The 26,803-nt window shown below is 32.7% G+C and overlaps 1 protein-coding gene across 1 annotated transcript in view; it reads right to left on the bottom strand.

Annotated features, from left to right (window-relative positions):
* LOC128888576 (putative fatty acyl-CoA reductase CG5065) overlaps positions 1–26,803 on the bottom strand; it is a 35,716-nt gene that overhangs the window by 4,669 nt on the left and 4,244 nt on the right. The window contains exons 2-4 of the mRNA XM_054145564.1: positions 11,410–11,649; positions 8,046–8,310; positions 446–748 (exon numbers count right to left, since the gene is read on the bottom strand). Of these exons, the coding sequence (XP_054001539.1) occupies positions 446–748; positions 8,046–8,310; positions 11,410–11,649 (808 nt within the window). The remainder of the gene's footprint in view (positions 1–445; positions 749–8,045; positions 8,311–11,409; positions 11,650–26,803) is intronic.

Genomic DNA, 26,803 nt, shown 5'->3' with positions numbered 1-26,803 from the left:
CTTCAAAAATTGCATTTTGGCCAGGTTTTTGGCCATCCGGACCACTGTGCGTCCGGTCCTATCTGGGATACTAATACTGCAGTGAAACGTTGTCCATAATTTACTAAATTTAGAAAGAAGCTTAAGGTACATATACACCTACAGTCAGTGTAATAAGTATTCGTACAGCAACCCATTTAAAATAAATGGTTCCTGTACGAATACTTATTACACTAACTGTAGTTTCCTATTCCAATAATCCTCACTAAATAGTGCAGCAAAAACGCCGTCAATAATTTATTAATTTTATTATAAAAAAAAAGCTGAAGGTACACGAGTCGAATTGACCGAACTACATATGTGGTTCCAATTATATGGCCAGGTGCTTCAATAGTAAATCCACGTATCATCAATATCAATGATTAATATCTTTTAACATTAAATAAAATACTAAATTATCTTAAACCTGTAAACGGATACGTGATGGCGTGTTTCTTCCCAGTATCCACAGCGAGACCCCACGAGATAGAATTTTCAGTGTCAACCGTCATGTTCACGTACAATGGTTTCTCAGGCCTCTCCATGCCCACCTTCCTCGCAACAGCGATTATCGAGTTGATCACCAGATCACATGGAATTAGGTGCAAGTCATAATCGTAATTGCAGAGCAGACTTCTGATCACGCCCTTTCCAGCTCCTATCATGAGCCCCGTAGGCCCGTTCATGTTCTCTATCCAACCGGGTGCTGGCTCCTTCCATGACGCACCCACTGCGATTTGAAAACGTTCGTCAGTTAGTTAAACGAATTTGTTGAAATTCATTTCATCAGAAGAATTAAAGCACACAGTCAATATTTCAAACGTCATGTTTGATTTATTGAGTTCACCTAAAGTTCAACCTCCTTGAGTTTACTTAAATTTTATTTTTAATTTTACTAAACCTACCACAGCTGGTTAAATGGCCGTTTTCAAACAGTTATGTAGTCTCTCTATAAACTTTATACATTTTATTATATATATTTGTTTCATGTACAATATTATTCGATTTAGTAATAAGTGAAATATTTTTGCATTCAATTGAAAAGGGTTGCCTTTAAGATCACTCACTTAACCGATCGAGGTGGAATGAAGTATAAATAAAATGTACGTAGGTTGTGTTAATAATCAAGGTTTGTTGAATTATTCGCTAAAGAAGGTAAGAATGTGGGTTCGAAACTTGAAGAGAATTTTAGTAAGTAAATTCTTGCTACAAGTCATATTTTAGTTGTTAGTATTCGAATCATCAATTATTCATCTAAGAATTTCTTGACGTGTCACTTATTATTAAACTATGTCGAGGTTGGTAAAACGTTAATTCAAATAGCCCGTCTTTTTTTGTTCTGGGGACACCATTGAGCTCTATCCTAACTGGAGTTTGAACAACTGTAAGAAGAAGTAGAGGCGACGGAGGTCCGAGAGAAATGCAAAATGGGTGGTTCCGGTATTATCCTGTAGCAAATTTATTTGTAGAGGGGGAACAAACGTACGCCGTAACATAACTTACCCGAGCATCGCTGAGCATTGTCGAGTGAGTTACTTTCAGATTCTTTTCCCCATAAAATTGGATAAATACAATATAAATTGAATCGTGACAAATACTCAAATTTAGCTCAATACCAAATTGTATATATTTGTATGATCTAAATTACGGTATGTAAATTATGTATACTATTACATTATTATGTAATTATTATTAATGTTTCTATCGTTTTATATATAAATAAAAAGGAAATAAAGTTCAAATCTGTACATAATTAATCTGTAAATAACTCCTAGTGGAGGAGTCTGTTCTTCCTCTACACATAAATTTGCTATAGGTACCGGTACACCGGAACCACTCATCTTGCATCTCTCTCGGACCGGCTTCTCTCTCGCAGTTCACACTCCAGTTAGGATAGAGCTCAATGGAGGGGCCCCGCGCGCGCACGCCTGTCATGGGGTCACAGTCACGGTGACTCCGACGTGTTGGCGTGCGGGGCCGCGGGGGCCGAGACGGTTGGGGGTAGGGATTCGCCGCCGTCTTCGTGACCGATCCCAAAGCGGTCGGCGCCGGGGTATGACCTCCTCACACCGAGATGAGCTCCCCAAAGATCAAGGGGAGCCTAGGCGTGGCGGCCGTGGTGGAGTTCGTAGGGGCGAGGAGGTTCGCTTCCCCGTCCTGGAGAGAGCCCATGGTCGCTGTGTTGCCCGATGTTTCGCCTGCGGGGAGTCCCACACTACCCGGCGGAAGTCCCTAGATCCGCTGGGTGTGCATAATGCATTTCCCTCTTGTTATAAAAAAAAAAGAAAAAAAAGCGCAATGGGGAATACGGTGTGTGCCGGAAGTCGCGCGAGCTTCATTTGTAAGTGAGAATCGGTTGAGAATGTGAAATAGCGTGAAACGTGCAATGACAAATTTGTGTAAAGAAAATCCGATTCCTTGTAACTCGTGATGTCAATCATCATACATTTAATATCAATATAACTTTTACGTTCAAACAGTATCAGAAAGTGGTGTCTTTATTTTTACAGTGCCAAGATTATTTCCGATAAACACGTTAAGCACGTGTTTAATTTTCTTTCCTTAACAAACTATATTCCAGTTTCAAAGTATTCAAATAATTAATAATTGTCCGAGACTTTTTTAGGTTTAGGGTTTTATCCCTCGATTAAGTAAACTATGTTTTAATTGCAAAGAATTCGAATTATCAACAATGATCTGAAAATTTCTTGAAGAACCCCTTTATTATTAACCCTTTGTACTCCGCTGTCCCCTCTCATGGGACATCGTAAGTCTAACATATCACTCGGATGTCCCCTCTCATGGGACATTCAAGTTGATTTGTGATTACGGGTAATTGAGTTATATCAGCGCAATATCAGGGACACGCATGTGTCCCTGAAGTTTTCTCTTGAAATAGCACAAGAAATCAAATCAACATATATTATAGTAAAATTACCAAGATATACAGGGTGTCCCAAAAATGTTGTAACACCTTGAAAGAGGTGGTTTGAAACAACTTTTTCCTTAGCGAAAATGTCGGATGGGGCTTCGTTAAGGAGATATTAAGAGAAAACCCCGACCAATCAGAGCGCGCGTATGCCGTTGGAGCGGCCGCGGTAGCAAAGGCTACGCGCGCTGAGCGGCCGCGCTCGTACGGGACAAGTGACTCGACGTACATCGAAGGACCTTAACGCGGTCGCTCAGCGCGTAGCCTTCGCTACCGTGACCGCTTCAACGATATACGCGCGCTCTGATTGGTCGGGGTTTTCTCTTAATATCTCCTTAACGAAGCCCCATCCGACATTTTTGTAAAGGAAAAAGTTGTTTCAAATCACCTCCCGAACAACCCCTTTCAATGTGTTACAATATTTTTGGGACACTCTGTGTACAAGAAATGTCGGCGGGTTTTGTGTCAGATGAGAACGTGAGAAGCGTGCTTTCGACGGTCCGAGCAATTCAAAGGCACCACTTGAAAAGAGCCATAAGGCAAGTTTGTAGAAGAAAGGTCGGTATCATACCGACGGTATGCGAACATAGCACGCAATTTATAGTGAGATTTACAGTCTGTCTGACAAGAGCGTGTCGGCTATATTTTCGTAAATATTTATATATTTGTACAAAGTTTGATATGGGTCGAATCTACATCTAAACCACTAATACGTATTTACCTAGTAAGGTGTCCAATATCCACCATTAGCAATTACACTAGTTTACAGCCAAAATGTACATTCAATGCCACAATTTTGTTCTTATGTATTTTGGCCTACTAAACTCGAAAATCGCAAGAAAACATTTTTCTATGAATAGATTTTTTTTATATGAATTTTTGATTTTTTTTAAGTTTTTTTTCTGACATACCTTCACATTTTAGGTCATATCTCGAGTTAGAAACGGTTGGGTCGCACAAGACGTCATTTTAAAGGTAATCGAATTATTTTCCAATCGGTTCAACAGTTTAAGTGTTACGAGCCAATATATATGAGAAACTTTGATTTTTTCGGCTAAAATAAAACACGAATATTTCGTCCATCGTCATGGAAAAATAGAAATTATCAAATTATGTCCAATTTCTTATTGTCTACGTATAGATCGCACTTTTACGAACAAAACAAGTTTTTGTTGAAGAAAATCTATGGATAAATACCGGAGATAGAAAGACTTGAGTAAAGGTATTGTATTTTTTTCCTATTTATATGGCTAACATTTAGTTCATTAATTTCGTTTACAAATAATTTGGCCTTTCCTTTGTCTTCTGTTATTCGTTCGGTTCGTTTCTCTGATGAGGAACCAAATGTAGTCTCCCAACATTCTTTCATCCCAATATCCTTGATAGCGCTGCTCAATAGTTTTTATATCTTGGTGAAACCTTTCGCCGCATTCGCCGAATCGCCAAGATTCTCCGGGAAAAAATCCAAGTGAGAATGTAAAAAATGAATTTTGAGCGACATATTTACGCGTGTTGAAATTAAAATTGAAATTAAAAGTACAAATTTTTCCATTTTGTCAAATCTAATAGAATAACAATATATATTCCATACCCATTTTTGCATAATTTATTAGCAAATCTTCAACAACTTCCTTATAATTCATACTCTGCCGAGCCAGAAGCCCTAAACTATTAGCTCGTAACATTAAACTGTTGAACCGATTGGAAAATAATTCGATTACCTTTAAAATGACGTCTTGTGCGACCCAACCGTTTCTAACTCGAAATATGGCCTAAAATGTGAAGGTATGTCAGAAAAAAAACTTAAAAAAAATCAAAAATTCATATAAAAAAAACCTATTCATAGAAAAATGTTTTCTTGCGATTTTCGAGTTTAGTAGGCCAAAATACATAAGAACAAAATTGTGGCATTAAATGTACATTTTTTTTTTAATTTTGTAAACTAGTGTTATAGTTTGGGACCTTCTCTGCCTGTTTTTTTCTAATTTGGTGGAAAAAGAAAGATGAAATACAATGAAGATAGCAAACGTACTTTTATTGTTTATAAAGTTTTAAGGCCGAAATTGCAAAATCAGGCCTTGGAATCGCATCCGCCAAAGTATGACGAATATATTAAAACCAGGATTATTAGAAAATATTGCTTCTTTGCGTCAATATGCTGGAAAAAAAATCATGCTACTCCAATCGCTCTGTCATCGTCTCTCCTGCAATTGTTGTATTGCCCTCTGTGTCCTTGTCCCAGAGTTTCCTACTTTCTCCGCAACTGTCGCTAGAGTCAACTCGAAGTTTGGCTCTGGCTCTTGCGCACCTTTAAAGCGTCGAACGGTATACAGGGTGGTTCAAGCAATTGTTTCAAGTCATAACTCCGTTATTATTGCATTTACGAAAAAGTGCCAAAGAAGAAAGATAAACGGTTCGAGGAGCACTATATCAGTAGGCCTTTAAATTTTTGTTATATGCAACAGTAGACGTGCAATTAACAATTGCATCATTTCTTTAAATAGAAATGAATATTTTTTTTACACAGATCGATTCTTCTGGTCATTCTACGTAAGAAATAATTAGGGTACCATGGCAAAAAAATTATTAGTTCTCGAGATACAGTGGGTGTAGAAAGTATTCGTACACCGATCAATTTAAAAAAAAAAAACTATGTAAAATTGTAATTTATTAATTTATTTTTTGTAAACATTGACATTCTACATATTCTCGGAAATCTCTAGAATAGAATATTTTACAAAAAAGACAGCTATTCATGCAAGTAGTGAAATTAACAAGAAAAAAACAATTAATCGATAAAAATGTTGTAGCAATAACTATTCGCACAACTGTTTAATTTTTAACACTTGATTAAAAAAAGAATGAAATTTACATTAATTTATAAGTATATAATACTTCCTTTGTGGGATTTCCTTATGATTTTATAATTATTGTAACTTTTCTAAACATTAAATTAACTAAATTATTAGTTATTCGAAGTGGGATCTTTTTCCATTCCTCTGTTAGAACCATTTTTAAAAGTACTTAACTGGAAATTTGATGTTTCCTCATTCGTACGGAGCAATAAACTAATGTGTTTACGTCACAAACTCTACTGTAAATGGTTCGTCATAAGAATCGTACAAATACTTATTGCTTTTATGCTTTTACCCACTTTTCGCATTTTTTTGTTAATTTCACAAATTATAGTAACTAGTAAATGTTGTTTGTATGTAATATGTAAAATATCATTGATTATAAAAAAAGAAATTAAGAAATTACAATTTCGCATAAAAGTTTTTTGGGAAATTGATCGGTGTACGAATACATTCTACACCCACTGTATGAAATATACAATTCCATCAAACGTCCTATCATTTTGTCAGGCACTGTATGTTAGTAGATAATTTCGAATCGAGTCATTCTATAGAACACTTTCTAATAAAGGATAGTGCAAGTTAGTTCATATTTACAAAAGAAACTTTTCCTGGAAACGGGATTGTTAAACTGAAGAAATAATCTAACCCGTAAATGTTTTGTATTTCCATTTAAATATTGTTTAACGTGATAAAAAAGTACCACTTGTTGCATGTGTGTATGTGTAAATATATAGGTGCTGTCAATCTATGAAGTATCGATGTAAATGGATAGGCGGTACTTGTGTCGGTCAATAAACATTTAAATAAACATGAAGAAGAGAAAATTATAATAAATTCCAAGCGATATCAAGTTTTGTACATTAACATGCGTAAGTAAGTGCAAAAACGCGACGTTTACATTAGTGTCATTTTTTTGTTAATTTCACAAATTATATTAACTAGGAAATGTTGTTTGAACTATAGATATATATCTTAGAGACTTTTGAGAATATGTGAAATATCATTGATTATAGAAAAGAAAGTTAAGAAACTACAATTTCACACAAAAGTTTTTTGGGAAATTGATCGGTGTACGAATACATTCTACACCCACTGTATATTCAAAAAATGTCTTTATTGAAGAAGATGCTCCATATTTGAACATCTTGTGTTAATTGCACATACACTGCTGCATCTAAAAAAAATTTTAAGCCCTACAGATGTAGTGCTCTTCGAACCATTTATCTTTCTCCTTTGGCATTTTTTCGTAAATGCAATAATAACGGAATTATGACTTGAAACAATTGCGACACCACCCTGTAGAATCTACAGTGTAATAGTAAAGTGTTTTTTCTCTTGGTAAACAAAATGTTTGGTAAAAGTTTTTTACATTACCATACATACATTATTTATCGTATCTCAAAACAGACAAATAATGAAACGCCAATGACACACCACAAGTTTGTCAAGCCACTCATTGACCAGTTGAGGGGTGATTTTCGTGAATCGAGAACGCGTTAATCCACGTCTTCTACGGACAATAGATTAGAGAATAAACTACATATTCCCGATGTGAGACAAAGAAAACGGGATTGCATTTTTTCTTTTGGCAGAAAAACACCTGGTGGCAGGCGTCATAAGGTAATAATATAACTTATTATTGTTAAACGTGCACTAATCAGCCTGGAATGCATTTTGGGGAGTGTTTTAAAGTTTATCACACTGTACAAAATTATAAAAAATAAAATATTGAGTTTTTTGCAAATATACATTTCTCGATTTAATATGTTAGTTAGTTCCAAATCCATATTAAATAATACAAGAGTCTGTGAATCCTCGTTTCTGCCTCAAAGTAGCGCCGAGTAGCTGACAGCCAACGTCTAGAATGGCTCGGAATGCAAAGGGTTAAACTACTTACTAAACTGGTTAAACAATATTTAAATTCCAAAGTATTCGAATTATCAACAATCATCCACAAATTCCTCAAAACGTCCACGTATTAATTTCTCCGCTTTCAAACTTCCCACGTAACGTAACACACACAGAAAACTTTTAACGTGTAACTGTTAATCGAGGACAAGCCTAAAACAACTTTGGAATCTCGATGGTACCACAAAGTACGTCTACGATCGCCAGGCGCTATCAAAGCAGAAGTCGTAAATCTTTAGACAGAATTGATAGACGTCAACCAGAATGTCCTCGTCATGCTCGCAGTTTCGTAACTTGAGAAGGTTCATTTGAGAAAGAGAAGGTATGTTCACCTATCGAAGGCCTGGTAATGGCCGCGGGTAGACCGGATCGTTGCACCAAGTCCTCGCTGAGAGCTTTGCTGAAGGCATAGGTATTAGGTTGACCGCGCAGCATCTTGGGTGTCATCGCGAGCAGAAGATCGTCCGGAAGGTTCCTCACGGTATCTATCAGGACCTCGGGTTGCACCGGACATGGGTAATATTTTTCTTCGAGGACTGGCTCGGTGCATTGAGAATAGGATGTCGAAACGTGGACGAAGGAATCCAAACGTGACATCTACAAACAATTTACGACGTAGCAAAGATAGTAATCGATAAAAAAGGGTATAGCCGGATAAAGGGGTCAAAAGTATCCTTGAGCCAAATTGATCAATGAACATATCAATTAATAGAGTGTTAAAAACGAACCATTTCTGCCAAGTATCAACCCCGTACCCTTACTGGAAAGGTAGTTACAGAGCAAAATGCAATTTACAGTTCCAGCTGTGTATCTTTTGTTGTACTGAATCAAAAATTTTGAAAAAAATTAGAGATATTCTACTCAACGCCGTAAGTGTTTCTGAATTTTTCACTGCAAAATGGATTTTTAAAAAATTCGAGAAGTTTAAAAATAATTTTTTTTTATAGATATTATGAAATGATCACGTTTATATTTTTACATTGTTAGTATTTTGTTATGATTATCAATCAGTAATATTTTCAGATTTTTGGAAGCGGGGGAACGATGTTGGGAATGACTCATGTAAAAAAGTTAAGTATTCATTGATGTCTTTTTGGATATTTCCAATGTTCTAGATTTTATATTATTTGATACATGTAAAACAATTTTGAACATGTATATAATGACCATTCGATGCAGTACAAATATCAATTACCCGAATATATTACCCCTCTGTGAACGAAAAGTTAGGAAATATTGATTTATAATTTTTTTGTATGTGATACACCTCTACAAAAAATCTGAAAAAATTATGTGTTAATAACGGTAATAACTTAATAAAACCATCACGATATGAACATGGCCACGTGAAAAATTAAGGTAATAATATAAACAAATGTCGGTTTTCGATTTTTCCGACATCGTTCCACCACTTCCAAAAGTCTGAAACAATTACAGATTAGTAACCATAGCAAAACACTAACAGTGTAAAAATATAAACGTGGTCATTTCATAATTCCTATCAAAAAAAATTATTTTTAAATTTTTCACATTTTTTAAAAATTCATTTTGCAGTGAAAAATTCTGAAAAAATTCATAAACACGTACCCCATAAAGTAGAATATCCCTAATTGTTTTCAACATTTTTGATACAGTACAACAACAGATATACAGTTTAAACTGTAAATTGCATTTTGCCCTGTAACTACCCTTCCAGTACGGGTACGGGGTTGATACTTGGCACAAATGATATTTTTTTAATACTCTATCAATTGATATGTTCATTGATCAATTTGGTTCAAGCGCACTCCGGGTATACCCTTTAATTTAATTTAAATTAGCAAAGTATAACAAATGAAAAATTTACAGCTCAACACTGCTTATAGTTTTTTATTTTATAAATTTATCTGTATTTTTAGTATGTTTTTTAAATTCTTACAATATTCTTCTTCTTAAGAATCTGTCTGTTTTCCTGAATTTTTAATGTATTCTTTAAATTCTTATGATTTCAACTTCACAAGCTTATAACTAGACTGCGGAAGTTTGTGCACGTTAAATATGTAACATGCATATGCAAAATATGCATGAAAAGTATCCAAAATATGGTACGAAAAATTTGAATAAAATGTAGTATAATAAGTAGACTGCGGATCTTTATGCATTTATAGAAAATTTGACTGTATAAGAAATTACAAAATTCAAACAATATGCAGGAATATAAAAAAGATTGAAAGTAAAGTTCATGTTATAATATTTGCAGAATAAAATAAATTCCTAATTAGGTTCAATTTTTCTAGGCACGTTCACGAAGATCTTATTTTACATAAAGATCCGCAGTCTAATAATAAGTAATATATGAGTATGTTACAGAATATTCGCTACGTACACACATATAAAATACTTCTCACAATTATTCTGGTATATTATAATTCGCATGACCTGTATTTGTGTAAACACTACACAATTATGATATGAAAGTTTGGTGATAGACGAAACTAATTTGTGGAGATAGATATTCCACATAAGCATAATTTCAAAATAAATTTTTGTTTAGGTCCCATTCTTTTAACTATTTCCTATAAAAATATGCATTCGTATAAACTTCCGCAGTCTACTTATAACTTTATACCTCTTAGACTTACGAGATTTTTACTACAGACTATACCATCTACCATCATAATATTCCGATTATTTCATTCCCAAAATTTACAAATCAGAATGCAACAAGTTTTCTTTTCTATATATTTTAAATAGAAGAATTCGAAATTTCTCGGGAATTTGTTTTTAATTATTTCGAAGCATTTAAGGGGTTAGTCGCAGTCAGGAAGAGAAAAAACAACATTTCTTTGTGATTTTTTTTGTAGTTATTAAATAATAATTTGCATAAGTAATAATTAAGTTTATTATAAAACATGTTTTAAAGAACTAAAAAACATTTTTTGTTGTGATGACGTAGAAGATGGTTTAAAATGCTAAGTTTGCGGTGAGAAAGATTTCTCTACACTGGTTTACCTGAAAACAAAAACAAAGGTAGATTTCGAAAATAGATTAGTCTAGCGGGTCCCTGAACGAAAGATTTTGGAAAAAATTAATTTCAAACAAGATAGCGTATATTTTGAAGTTGATTTTCAATTTTTTCACTAAAATTAAGCGATTCAATACAGGATAAAAGAAAAAAGTATACAAGAGAATAAGAAATCCTTCGATCAGGGATCCGTTAGTCTAATATATTTCCTAAATCTACCTTTAGTTTTGTTTTCAGGTGCACCAGTTTGAAGAAATCTTGCTCACCGCAAACTAAGCGGCCACCCACGCCATCGCCTGTTATAACGAAATGGATTAACCTTTTTTTAAAACAAAAATTCTTTTATAGTTCTTTGAGACATACTTTGTAATATATTTACATTTCATTCGGAAAAACTATTATTTAATACCTTAAAAGCACGCACGCACGCACGCACGCACGCACGCACGCACGCACGCACGCACGCACGCACGCACAAAAGAAACTGTCCGTTTCCATTTTCCTGACTGCGACTAACCCCTTAAAACCCTGAGAGCATTAAAATTGGGAAGTCGTCCGGAATCGTGGAAAGTCGAAAATTATGAAAATTTCCGGAAAACTGATTTAAAAAAGATAAGAGTATCCCCCAACGCAAATATAAACATGATAATCTCGACATGAGCATACGTAAATGTAAAAGTAGGGATGTTCACCTGTTTGACGAGATTGACAACGTTCATGGTGCCCAGGGTGTTTATCATAATGGCCTCCTTCAGCGTCAGGTGGAATTTCACATTTGCCGCCATGTGAATTACCACGGAGACATCTTGCAACAATCGTTTCTTATCGGCTGCCGATAAACCGAGATCCTTCGCCGTGGTATCGCCAGAGACCAGTATCAATTTCTTCAAACTCTCGGGATGCTTCTCTTTGAGCGTTTTGAATGGTTCTTGCTGAAAACAAGCGATCGATCCGTCACTCGATCTCGGATCAAATGGAGAACGCGACGCATCGCGAACTTTGTCTTTCAAACGCTACGATATGCCGGTAATAAGCGACTATGACTAGTAATGCGTATAATGCTCGATACCGTAGAGTATGATTAAGCGAAACGGAACACGAATGGAAGGTTCGTGAACTTAACTAAAACGGAAGTTACAGATTTCCTCTAAGAGGATAAAGCACTTATTCCGCGTGGTTTTCTTCGAAACTTTGTAACGAAGCGGCGAAATTACCGGCCGCATGCCTTCGGCATTATCGTCCCTTTCACTTTCGTTCGTGGACGCATTACAGATTGTAACTTATCGAATTGGTGGAGCGACCGTGCATGGTCAAACCTTGATAAAAATAAATCTAGTGTCAGCGTCCGTACAGTCGATCAAAAAATGCCTACGTGCGACTCGTTAGAATTTATTTAGATCGTATTGCAGTATTTCGACGAGGACCGTGGTGAATGAATGACATTTGTGTTAGGTGAAAACATAATATTCATAGCACATAAATAATATAATAGGATGGAAAATATATTATCCATAATAAGAACGTTTAATATTCTAATAAAAATAGAATTTTTGAATCAGAAATTAAATTATTTGAAGACTCTAATTTAATTTATATATTTAAGAATTTATTAGAATAGAAAAAATCAAAATGTAATGGATGGTTTAGGTACAAGAGATATAATCGAATTTCAGAGTATTTTAATAAATAAGGACTGGATAATAGACAGAAATTGATAGTTAGAGCCACATGTAGAAGTATGAAAGAAAATAATGGATGGTAGGTTGAAGAGGACAGGATATGAGAGGGAAATTGTGAGACCCTGAAGTAAATTATTGTTAGCTGTGGAATGCGATGAATCGAAAGTAAGCGTGATAAAATAATCAACTGACTAGGAATGTTGAATAAGAAAAAGCTTAGATGCAGGAAACGTTATAATTGACGTAGAGAGTTCAAGCAAGTTGAACCTTCGGAAGGGTCGTGAGAACCAAAGCAAATGATGTATAATCGGTTTTAAAAGTGGAATACGCAAATATAAACATGATAATACGGATAAATGGAAACAAATGTAAAGCAATCCACATTATTTGAGGATAAAATTAATTAATAAATAAGAGAACAAGAATTATTTAATTAAACTAAACATACTTTAAAAAATATATTTTAATAGCGATACTTGTGTAATTAATAGTCAGTGGATCATCTCGTTTCATACATTTTAAATCTTCGATGAAATTATATGTTTTTGTATCAATTTTCAATAGCCTTTTATAAGAGTCCTTAATCAGTATCAAACGTCGATGTAGTTGACAAAAGGAATTCTATAATTAAATAGAGAAATTCACAAGAAATTCTATAAATTGCTAAAGGGGAATAAATTTGAACAACAATTATAGTAATCGGTATGATTATTTTTCAAAACAAATAAACTCGCAAACAATTCCGCGTGTGAATACTTCTAATTTCAATAATTGACGACCTGATGAGCATGCGGTTAACCACAAAACTGTGGCTAACATCCGTCAATTGAAATAATAGAACCATTTACACAATGTTGCTTCTGCATACGTTGCAAAATAAACTTGTACCTTAGAATTTAGAAGATAGAAAATCAAACAACAATCAATTTATCCTCAGGAATAGCCCAAATTACATATTAAATACTACTAAACATTATCTTTGTAAAGTGGGAAAATCATTCATCGATAAAAATAGTAAAAATTGGTAAAAATCGGTAAAAATAGTTTTAAATAATTGTTAAACAAATTATTACAGTTATTGTTCCTATTCTTCACCTTCAAGATGTGTTTTTGTCAAATTAAAAAATGTTAACAGAAAAGAATCTGTAATTGAGTTGAAAATGTTCTGATTATACAGTCAATACCATAAATATTCGTACCCTCTACGTTAAATAATAGATTACCTAAATTAAATGATAAGTTTGTCTAAATTACATAAATGACACATTTTCCAAATAAATTTTTCATTGTAAGTACAGTGGGCGTAGAATGTATTCGTACGTAGACCAATTTCCTAAAAAACTTTTCTGAAATTGTTGTTTATTAATTTCTTCTTTTTAAATCAATGATATTCTACATATTTTCGGAAATCTCTAGAATAGATATAGTCCAAACAACAGTTATTAGTTTATATAATTTGCGAAATTAACAAGAAAATACGAAAAATTGACAAAAATATAGAAACAATAACTATTCGTACGGTTTTCATAACGAACCATTTACAGTAGAATTTGTAACATAAACACATCAGTTTATAGCTTCCTACGAATTAGAAACATTAAAACATTAAAATTACAGTAAAGAAGTCTTAAAAATTGTTTTAATACAAGAGTGGAAGAAGATCCCATCCCGAATAACATCAAATTTAGTTAATTTATTTAATGCCTAGAAGAGTTGCAGCAATTATAAAGTCAAAATGAAATCCCTCGAAGTATTAATTATGTATAAATTAATGTAAATTAATGTAAATTTCATGTCTTTTTCTAATGTAGTTTTGAAAATTTAACATTGGTTCGAATACTTATTGCTTCTATATTTCTATCGATTTACAGTTTTTTCTTGTTAATTTCGCAACTTGTATAAACAACTATTGTTTTTTATACTGCATCTATTGTACAGATTTCCAAGAATATGTAGAATGTCATTGTTATTTGAAAACATCAAATCTGTCTTTTTCGGTAAACCAATCTGTTAATCTGTTTTTCTGTAAACCACGCCTCCTCGCTCTCTCCTTACGCCGCCTTACGGCGACGTCCCGCACGCAGCCAATAGACCAATCAGTAGAACATTTTTGTGTAATAAAAATACGAACAGTAAACCGATTGTGCAGTTACATTAGAGGTATGTATTATTTCTGAATTTTCCCGATTTTTCTCCGTTTCTCATTATCCGATCGAAACGTTTGAGATCTCATTCTGTAGGTATTTCCATCGCCAACATTTCATCTCGTTGGACCATTGATATTGCTGCATTAGTTTAAAAGTTGTAAGAAAAAAACGACAAAAATCACGATTTTTTTGCATTGAATTGTTAATAATAAGAAACCGGAACAGAGTTGGGAGTGAAAAAAATATATCTATTAATCTACGCATCCCCTTTTATGTAACTGCACAATCGGTTTGCTGTTCGTATTTTTGTTACAAATACGCTGTTTTAATTCTCTACCGATTGGCTCTACAAGGAGCCGTTCGAGGCTCAGGACCGTGTCACTTCGCCAGGGACTTGCGAACATATTATAAAAGGGAATTCTACTCTACTTCTAGTCTACTCTCAACCACCAAAACTTTTTTACCGTTTCGGTCGTACGTCTGCTCTCAGCCACCACAACAAAGAACCATACTAATCTCATATTGTATTCCGCAGGCTGAAAAGATTTAAGCCATTAGACCATAGTAATAGATTCTAAGATATTAGTGTAATAATAGATTAATGGAAAGATCAATGAAAAGATCGTTAGTAATGATATTAAGTTATACAAGAATATAGGAATCAGTGGATAAAATATCTACATGTTACATTTTTCAAAGATAAATATATTGAATATTGGTATTTTTTCTGTAACAGATTGTAATAAACACCAAATAGTCGAAAATACTTGATAAAATTCCAAATAATATTTTACAAATTGTGTTTAAGTGTAATTAGGCATTCTGGTTTCTTAAAATATTTCAAAAACAATACTCCAAAATGGCAAGAAAAAAGTTGCCGAAAGATACCACATGATAGAGAACTATAAAATATATTTTTTACATAAAAACGTTACATTAAAACACATTATTGTATAAAGATATATCTAAAGTCCTCAAAAGAATTAATAAATCTTGTTTATCCTTCACAAGCTTGCATATTATGTATCACTGCTCCTTCTTCGGAAATTAATTCCGACCAGTACAATAGCCATGCCTAAATTTAATACGACCGCAAAGAGTTAAAAATATGTTCGTGAGGTAGCGATGACGGTGGTACGGTCCTGAGCCTCCAGGCAGGTCATTGGCTACCGGCCGGCTAGGCGAAGTTTATCGAAAAACGGCCGAAAAGTGCAAATCTCGCCGAGCCCTGACTTATGGAACTGACTGTATACACTTACTCGCCATTTGTATCATTTATATCATAGGTTCCCAACCTTTCTTGGCCCACCGCCCCCTTTTTAACCGACTTCGAAAAGGAGGAGGTTACTTAATTCGACATGTATATTTCTTTTTTCAAACAGCGATTTGACGGCGCCTCTTTTAGGTGAAATATACTGTATATTACTACATTATACATATATTTAAAAACAAGGACCGATTTTTATTCAAATTACTTTATTGGAAGATATTAACATGTTGATGTATTGTTTCAAATTTGATAAACAAATATATATATATATATATATATATATATTATTAACAAAATTAATATAATATTATTAGTGAAAAGGCTGAGCTTAGTGTAACGACAATAATTTTTTGATATTTGGTGTCAGATTTGTCATCAGGAATCTTAAATCGCCGCGTTCCACTATTGACAATCTGTTTCTTTTCTTTGTTGCTAAATTGTCGATTACACTGACATTCACAACATTTGTTGAACATTGAAGATATTTGTTAAAACATGCGTTCGAAGATTTTTAGTACACATTAATCAAACTTTTGGCGCGTTTTTGCGAGTATTGCCCAGAAGGCGGCAGTCGGTCCTCAGCGCCCTCCAAATTTGTCTTCGCCCAAAAGCGCCCCCTTAAATCTCTTCAACGCCCACCGGTGGGCGGTACCGACACCGTTGGGAACCTCTGATTTATATTATCCAGAATCAAGATACAAAAAGTATAATATACGAAGACTCTTTCGACTGACTGTATAAACATGGAATGATGTTGTTTGTGCCCTTTTATGGAGCAGTGCGCCATTTTAGCTTCACTCATTGTGAAACGTGTGAAACGAATTATATCAAGTCAGATCTTAATGCTCTCGAGTCAACTTAAAATTTTTATATTGCAAAAGAAGTAGTTTTCGAGACATCGAAACTGTTTAAACTAATTTACGGATACCAATCTTGAAGTTGTTATTTTAACAAATTAAGCAACACGTTGAATAAACACGTTGGTTTATTTTAGTGTAATTTGTAAAACTGTATTTACTAGTTAAAATAAATACTCAAGTCATGGGTAACAATAGATAATTCGATGCATATGTACGTACCTGAATATCCGCGTTTTTCAATAACCGGATACCCGTGTATTAAAAATACCCGTGATCTTAATTCCTTAATACGCGGTACATGTGTTCCGTGTACCCGTGTATTTTAATACCCGTTCAAAACCGTGATCTCTAACACCCGAATATCGAAATACAGGGATATCCAGGTACGTACACGTCCATCGAAATACACGAGGACGCATACATCGAATTATCTATTGTTACCCGTGACTTGAATATTCATTTTAACTACTAAATAAAGATTTACAAATTACACTAACAAATTTATTCTTCTTATGTTTATATCTTGTTTATTTATTTATTTTACTGCATATCAATCTTTTCAAAATTAATAAGGATCATTATTTTAGAATAATTACTTTTTTATATAAAAGTTTGTATACAAAAATAACTGGATATTGTACCTGTATAATTCGATGTATGCGTACCCGTGTATTTCCATGCACGTATACGTACCTGGATATCCGTATATTCCGATATCCGGGTACCCGGGTATTAAAAAAAAATACGGATTGAAACACGGATCCATTAATTATCCGTGTAACCGGATATTTCGATACACGTGAAGTAGGCATCTCTAGTTTATTTATATCCTGTGATGGAAACGATCAATTCGATCTAACCGCGTTGACGGTCTTTTAACCTATTCAGTATTCACTCATTCTTAAAAACGTATTCGGATGTCATGATTCTACGTATACGACTCTTTTCCCCTTACCACTAAAAGTCGAATCTGAGCGGATCACAAGGTCAAACGGATTTTTTCCCGTGTCATTCTCGGGCTAATACTCCTACCTTTGGTTTAAGACGCAATATTATTCACGGAAGACCTTGCGTCTGCACGAGCGAAGGTGTACATATGTATTAAATTTGAGTTCCTTCTATTTACTACGAACTACTCTGTAAACGATAAATCATTTTCCTTTCTCTTTTCTGTTGACCTGTGAGCTTGGAATTTATTTTGTCTTATCAAATTTATATATTTCGTATTAAACAGTTTGTTATAGCAATTTATTTTTCCTGATTTTCATGCTTAAACATATAACATATTCTTTATTTTAACCTTGTATTTTCATTTTCTGTTATTCTTTAACTCTTCGCTGTAACGAATAACAATTACAGAAGCATGTTATCGGAACACCTTCGTATTTAGCGGTTTGAATCCGATTGCATCGCAGTTGTTACTAGGGCCGCCACGTGGGTAAGAGGCGCCTCTGTGCAAGAAAAATTTAGCGCTCTTTTCCATGATACATGATTAATAAATTACAACAAATATATATTATACATTATATATTATATAATTATTTACATATTAACCCTCCGAGCTTTGGCTGCCACAAAATTTTCAATTAAATCACTAATATTTAATGTATCTAGAATGTCATTCCCAATAGATATAATTGAAAAGTCAGTTAAGCGTCCTTGAATCATTGTAAAACGTAAATAGTTCTTAATAATTTTTAATTTGGAAAAACGCCTTTCTCCAGAAGCTACCGAAACAGGCAAAGTTAAATAAATTAAGTTCACCACTGCATGGCAGTAAATTCAAAGATTTGTTAGAATTTCAGATAACTCTATTTTAACTTTCAAAATTCCGACAATCGAGACTGTCAATATTACATACTATTTTCAAGCATTAACGATTTTGGAGACAACCTTTTGGACAGCTGGACAAGCTAGCTCACCCGGCTCGTCCGGTTCTTACCTCTACCCGAGCAGTTTGAGCTCTCGGTGATTGAATGATTCATTACACCTTAGTCGTAATGGATAAAAAGTACAAAAATTCTTGTGGCGATATGGCGCCCCTTTGGAGAAGCGCCCCACAGTAGGCGACATCAGGACAAAAATCGATTTTCAATCTTTGTTGAAATGAACGAAATCAATTATTTGATGTCTTTAACAATATGCTAAAGTTTATGAAACACAAATAAAATGAGTTAAAAGTTATTAAATATAAGTCGATATTTATATTTAAGTATTGTCGTTAACGCTCATCCGTTCAGTTTCGTAGTATTTTTGTGTCTGTTCAAACTCCTCGTACACAGCTAGAGCTGCATGCAAAATTATCAAAAAATTTCCTTATATAGCAATGTATACACTGTATCGTTCACAAAATTTTCAATATTTTTTGAAATATGTATAACAATTATTTTCAAGTTTACTAATTGACAAGCGTATTAAATCGATTTTTAATGAAAAAAGTAAATTTCGGATACATAATTTAATATGTTTGCCTGATTATGTCTGAACGAGACTAGAATAAGTTTTTTCCTTAAAGTATCTTTAAAATGAAGAAACGAACCCCGTTTGCCTATTTTTGCCTATTGAAAAGATATTAATAACTTAATAGTACATGTATTTTCATGTAGACAGTTAAGGGGAATACCCAAAATCAAAAAAAGTTATCTATGTGTGTGTCTATTGTAAAAAAAAAATCTTGAATTAAGTTCATTGCATGTGTTAATAACATTTTGTAGTCAAATTTTTCACTTATTCTAGAACCGTTTGTCTTTAATTTTTTGCAAGAATGTTTTAATTACCTCGTTCCGTTCAAAAGTTATTCAGTTTTAATGCGAAGAGTAATAACAAATTGTTATTAACAAATAAATATATTTAATGCTAAAATGGAATCTATACTACTGGATGGGCGAAATACATACATTGTTGGAAAAACAAAGAATATTTAAAAAAACACAAAAAAAACGTTTTCTTAGACTGGTACCTTGTCGCGGTGAAAAGCCTTCTAATTGCATCCATTTTCAAATATAATTAAAATAGCAATTAAACCAAATCCAGTCACTGTTTAATTCAAAGATAATGTTCAATATTAACAATCCAGAAATCAGCATTAATACATATATACATGTGAAATGTCTTCCATACTAGATTCACTATTGTTAATTTCACAATTTCAATTTGATATTCAAAATAAGCGATCCTAAAAGCACACATCGGACTAAAAGTATTCAAATAATTTCATTCAGTATTCAATTCGTTATCTGTTTTTGTCCACTTCTTCCAGATTTGACCAGGTTGGATCAGTTATTTTGGATTCCACAATTCTGAATACAAATTCAGAATTAACACCTCTAATAACTCGTGTTGATCAATTTTCAAAATATCCATTCAGTTTTGATTTCTCGGTCCATCGTATTGAATCGACCATTTTAAATTTTATCATTTTGATTCAAAATTTGGAATCTACGCCCAAAACAACCTAAAGGTACCAATATTCTAAACATTTGCTGCAGAATTGACCGAGATACCGAATTTTGTCCATTTTATCCGGATTTCACCCACTATGGCGCCCGTGTGCGATGCACAACCTGCACAACCTGCACAACCTGCACAACCGTACGTGACGGCCCTGGCTGTTACCCACGCGTTGAAATCACCGCATTGAAATCATCCAGCGTCCAGTGTGCAAATGACACTCTTCGCATTAAAACTGAATAACTTTTGAATAAGTGAAATACTTCCTAGAATAAGTGAAAAATTTACAAAAACGGCTGAAGAAATTGTTCATCCTGGTATATCGGTGAAATCGCTGGCATTTCCGCGAAAATTACCCGAGTAGAAATTTTTGTTGGCATAACTGATGAATAGCTAGCGAGTAGCTAATATTTGTAGGCTACTTCTTTTTGCTAGTAACACCCTAACACATTGCTACAAAATTCTGACTAGAAAATTCGAGCTAGTCATTAGTCAGGATGTAGCTACTTTAATCTGGAATAGATGGCGCTATCATCGTACTTTGTTGTTTGAGATCTGCCTATTATTTTTTAGGTACCAATTAGTTAGTTGTTAGCAAGAGTTTGTAACAAGAAAGTTGTAACTAATTGCCAGTCAAGACGTGGCTACATTTAATTTTGAATAGATGTCGCTTTTTTTAGGTGATTATTAGTTAATAGAGTTAGTGAAAATTTTGGCCAAATATATCATTGTCTTACTCTGTGATTTCAAATTTCTCTTTTATAATATAGCACTTCCTAATTTTCATAATTCGTGGCCGTTCGATATTAAAGAGTGTTCTAGTAATTTTCAAATTTTTCTTGCATTATTTGACAAAACAGTAGGGAATTAGTTATATAAAAATGAATTAGTTCTGATATATAATTAGGAAATTCATAAATGTAGGATTAAAAATGAAGAAATGTAATAAAGATAATATATTACTTCTCCCGCATTTCATCCTTATATCCTATTATTTTCTTTTTTTATATATTATTTATTATCATGTATATTATTTATATTGTATTATATTGTTTTATTGTATTAAACACCGTTAGATGTGTAATATATATTTACAAAATTGTATTACATTTACGTGGAAAATTATAATATTCCACGTAAATTCGCTACAACAATCTATTTATTTTCTAAGAAAATAATATCTTTATCCTTTCCCCTATATTTTTCCCTTATTCTAAAAAAAACTCAGCTACAATCTCCCGCAAGAATTTTTAGATTACCTCACTTGGTTCAATAGTTCTTGATTTTTAATGCGAGTAATCCCATTTGTGTCCAGCACACAATGTATCTCTTAGATTAGTTGCATGATTTTATTACAAGAAAACCAATTGTAGCATCGATTACTAATTAACTTTCATCGCGACGATAGTTCAGAAAACATTTCTCAAGAATTCTCAAGAGACATTATTTCCTGAATACTTCGAAACCATCTACGTACTAGTGAGATGTTTAACATGTGAACACCAGACACTACAAATAGTTGAAATACAAACTAAAGAAAAAACGAAAGAGCAATATTTGCCAATGGAACCTTTGTCTCCTCAACGTTGATTTTCAAAATTCCTACGTTCCGTTTCTAATACGTTTATATAATACCAAAACGAAATACTGAATCCTAAGAGAATTTTATCAATACTTCCATTCCGTTTGATAAACAATTTCAAATATTTATCTATGTGCACCACTATTAAGACATGTAACCAGTTACTTCCGCATACTCTACTCGTTACCATAACTTGCGACGTAAGGCTGAAGTCGCTTTCATAAGAAGTATTACAAATTCTCTCTGTTTATTCATGTTGCTATTTTAAGTAATGGTATTAAATAACTGATGAGAAATTAACAATCACGATCACATATATCTCAAATTATTAGGTTGTCTATATACAGGGTGCTCAGGCTATTACTAGCCAGCATTTTTCTCGTAAACGATACATATGATGAGACTGCGGATTTTTATGTAAAATTGACTCTACCTTGATATTACGTAAAGAAAATTTTCAAGCAATAAAGTAAAATTACTCGTTACCTATTAGGTTTAGGGCTAATAAAGGTCAATACTTTCTTATTTAGAATTCGATACTCTACCACATTTTTGTATAAAAAATATACCATTTCATTTAAAAAACTGAAGGCCACCTTCATTTCTCAGAAAATAGGACAAATACGAAAGATCTGTATACCTGGTTACATTGCACATAAAAAACAGTATAAATTGTTCCTCTTTCTTTTCTTTTGTCATATGTATCGTTTACGAGAAAAACGCTGGCTAGTAATAACCTGAACGCCCTGTATATTTTATATTAAGTTTCAGTTCGTTTTATTTACTATAAAGTATTTCAAGAACGATAAATTGTTTTCACTTTGTCTTTCCTGTTGAAACTATGAGCTCGGAATGTATATTTCTTATTAAATTTATATATTTCACATTAAAGTGTTTCTTCTGTTTATTATGAAATACTTCGAAAACGATCAATTATTTTCATTTTGACTTTTTTGTTTCATCTGTAAGCTCGGAATTTATTTTTCTTATTAAATTTATTTATTTCATATGAAATTTGACTTCCTTCTATTTATTACAAAATATTCTAAAAACGTAAAATATAATATTATAGAAATATATATTTAATTGAATATATTTGGTTGTCTATTTACATAAACACTGCCACACAATTTTGAAACAACCTGATACTTCCATATTTCACAGCTTTAGTACTTTCATTTGGTATAAACAGTAGAATCAGTAATGCTACTTAAAGTTACTTTCGAAAAGTAGGATATGTTGAGTAATCGCTAATGGCATTTACTAAAGCCTGTGGAAATACTGTTTCGTTAAATTTGTTATACTCGTGTATATGTAAAACTAGACAATACATTCCTTGTGTAATGTTAACGTTGAAACCCTAATCGATCTGCTTTTGCCTCTGCACTACGTATAAATTTCCTGCCTACGTGTAAAAGAATATTTCATACAACGTGTAATTTACGAGTCACTCAAGGCAAGCGTGTTAGATGCCTTGCATGCGTATACAAATTTCGATTAAGCGTTTCTTTAAACGATATTGCCACATTACGAATTTGTAATTGATTAAAATCCTATGATAAAACTTGAAATGGCCAAGTTATCGTTAAATAGATAGCTCTAAGGCGTATACAATTAGTTTGAATTTAATAGTTAGAAATTCACAGCAAAACCGCAGGCAGCCTTCGATGAAACAGTCGATTCAGGGAAAGGTGAATCGAAGATGAAGTGACTTCGTCAAGGTTAGCTTTCCGTGGATCTCTGAATCGATAATATTCATATCAAGCTGATTACTATGTGAGAGGAACTCGTTACGTATTGCTGAATAATAACGCGTGTTCCATTCAAATCCGCTGGGGATATTGTTATAACTAGACTGCGGATCTTTATGCATTTATAGGAAATTTTAATGTGCAAGAAACTACAAAATGCAAACAATATACAAGAATATAAAAAAGATTGAAAATAAAGCTCATGTTATAATATTTGTAACATCATTTTCTCCCTAAAATACCACCGTACAATTTTTTTTGACAATACCATTCAAAAGCTGAGACTTCGAGGAAGTTTTTCCCGAAGAGTGCCCGCCAAACAACTATATCTTTGAAACTGAAAAACGAATACAGGAAAAGTCAAATTTTTAAAAATGTTCACAATGTAAAGTTTGACATAATTTTTCACTTGTTAAATCTACGTAATAAATTTTGGTTCGGTACCAGCCAGATGGGAAATTTAACGCTCTATCCAATGGATACTTAGTTTTAAGTTTACGCTGTAATTTGATGGAGTTATGGCCGTTTAAAGATTGTCAAGTCGAATACACAGAAAAAATATTAAAAGTGGAAATTCTCGAGAATAAGGCGACACAAAGAAAATGTCTGAGAGTAATTTTTTGTTGGAAATTTGTTGTAGAATTTACACCCTGTGTATGTCCGAACTTATACGTAGACACCCTGTATATGTACATATAGATATAGTAGTCGTAAGGAAAGGATTTGGTCAAAACGATGGGATGCATAGCTCATCGAATTTTTATCCGCTTCACTTGATTCAACGCTCAAATTTAAGGTAATTAGGTTTATATGCTTATGAACATAGACTCTTAATGAATTATTATTACAGCATAAAGTTATTTCAAAATAACGGCCGACATGTATCGTTCATTTTCATGTTTCTTGCCGCCATTTTTGCAATTAACAATTTTTTTTTGTAAATTGATGTTCATACGCATTTTATGTACCTATTAAAGAGAAAAAATTTCTGATTTTACCTATCAGATGTTTTCCCAGAGCTCCACGTATCCCACCTTTTTTACCGAATTCTTTCCTTGCGACTACTATATGTATATATGTACAGTAAGTGTAGAAAGTACTCGTACACCAATCAATCTCCAAAAAAACTATGTGAAATTGTAATTTATTAACTCGTTTTTTTATAAACAATGATATTCTACATATTCTTGGAAATCTCTAGAATAGGTACAGTACGAAGAGATTAGTTATTTTGTATAAGTGAGAAATCAACAAGAAAAAACAATAAATCGATAGAAATACAGAAGCAATAAGTATTCGTACAAGTGTTAAATTTGTATTAATTTATAAATAATTAATACTTCGTGGGATTTCCTTTTGATTTTATAATTACTGCAACTCTTTTAGTATTAAATTAATTATCATAAATGTCGATGTTATTCGGGGTGGGATCTTCTTTCATTCCTTTATTAGAGCATTATTTAAGTCTTTTCTACTGGAAATTTAATGTTTTGTAATTCCCACGAAGCAATAAACTGATGTGCTTGTGTTACAAATTCTACTGTAAATTTTTCGTCATAAGAACCGTGCGAATAGTTATTGTTTCTATATTTCTACCAATTTTTCGTATTTTCTTGTTAATTTCGAAAATTATATAAACTAGTAATTGTTGTTTGAACTATATTCTAGAGATTTCCGAGAATGTGTAGAATGTCATTGATTATAAAAAAAGGAGTTAATAAACTACAATTTCACACAAAAGTTTTTTGGGAAATTGATCGGTGTACGAATACATTCTACACCCACTGTAGACATTCAAATTAAATCTCCACTGTCAAATTTTTTTTTTTGAATGTCCCTTCATATGTAAAAAAAGTTTCAATAACAAAAATGAATTATATCTGGAAACATATATGCATTAGAAAAATACATTAGCTGGATCAGACTCCCCCCTTAAAAGAAAGTCTGTCTGATCTTCGAAATAGAGTGACACGTGTTTTATTGTTCATATTTTATAGATGCTTGCGTTCATGCATGTCTTTATACTTTTTCTCGAATTTTCACTTCCATAAATGCATAAATATCCATAGTCTAGTAATAACGTTTCGATTTAAAGCATTCTTGTAGAGAGGCCAACAGAAATTCTTTATCTTTTGGTTTTCTAATCTAATTTGTATTTGAAATACAAGAAAAATAATAGAAAAATTTTATTTGATCTTCTATTTGATTTTATTTGTTTCATGAGTCGTGATAATGAATTCTCAATTTTATTTAAAAATTTGTACGCGCAAATTTAGATTACTTTCATGATTTTATTATAAGAAAACCAATTTGTATTCGAAATACAAGAAAAATGGAAGAAAAACTTCATTTGTTCTTGTAGACTGATATAGGTTATGTAAATATATTCTTAATTCTATTTAAAAGTTCACGTGTGCGAACTTATTACTGACTATATGAAAATAAATAAAATTTAAATTAAAGGGAACGAAGTAGTTTATTCTCGTAGAATTCTCACGGACTTTCTCTTGGGGCTCCATTTTGGACCATTGCTGGGGTTAATCACGTTTTTTTTATTATATTTTTCATACATTTGCCTATCTACTTTTCCCCTCTATAAATACTATTGGACTGCGCAATGTTTATGTAAATTCTTATTTTCATAGATACAGAAGACGAATTTAAGCTGAAGAAAAAGTTTGTCCTATCTTTTGAACGATGTAGCATGTATATTATTAATATTTTATATAATTTTGCATTAATTAATTATTTTTCATACATTTCCCCATATTTTCATTTCATTTCAAATCTAAAATGAAATCATTATAAATATTAGGAAACTAAGAATTCTGAGTATACTTTAAAATAAAATAATGTTTCATGTTAATTATACGAAATGTCTATCTCAATAAATAAAAGAAAATAGTGTTCATGCCTCTAAATAAATTAGGTATAATAATTAATTCTATACCTTCATATTCAATCAGTTTTGATACATTTTCTCGTACCAACCTCGTTTTTGTTTACCATAAATGCATAAAAATCCGCAGTCTAAGTATCATCATTATACTGTGGATCTTTATACAAAATAAAATCGTTGTAAACGTACCTACATAAACTGAACCTAGATAGGAATTTATTTTACTCTGTAAATATAATAATATAAATTTTACATTCGATACTTGTTTGTAATATTGCTTACTGTATGCATTTTCCAGTTTCTTGTACATTAAAATTTCCCACAAATGCATAAAAATTCGCAGTCTAATCATTATATAATATAATATAATATAATATAATATAATATAATATAATATAATATAATATAATATAATATAATATAATATAATATAATATAATATAATATA

Source organism: Hylaeus anthracinus, unplaced genomic scaffold, assembly GCF_026225885.1.
Source record: "Hylaeus anthracinus isolate JK02 unplaced genomic scaffold, UHH_iyHylAnth1.0_haploid 11994, whole genome shotgun sequence".
In the NCBI taxonomy this organism is placed as follows: Eukaryota; Metazoa; Arthropoda; class Insecta; order Hymenoptera; family Colletidae; genus Hylaeus; species Hylaeus anthracinus.
The sequence above is the reverse complement of the archived record's forward strand: the minus strand, read 5'-3'. Positions and strand labels throughout refer to the sequence as shown.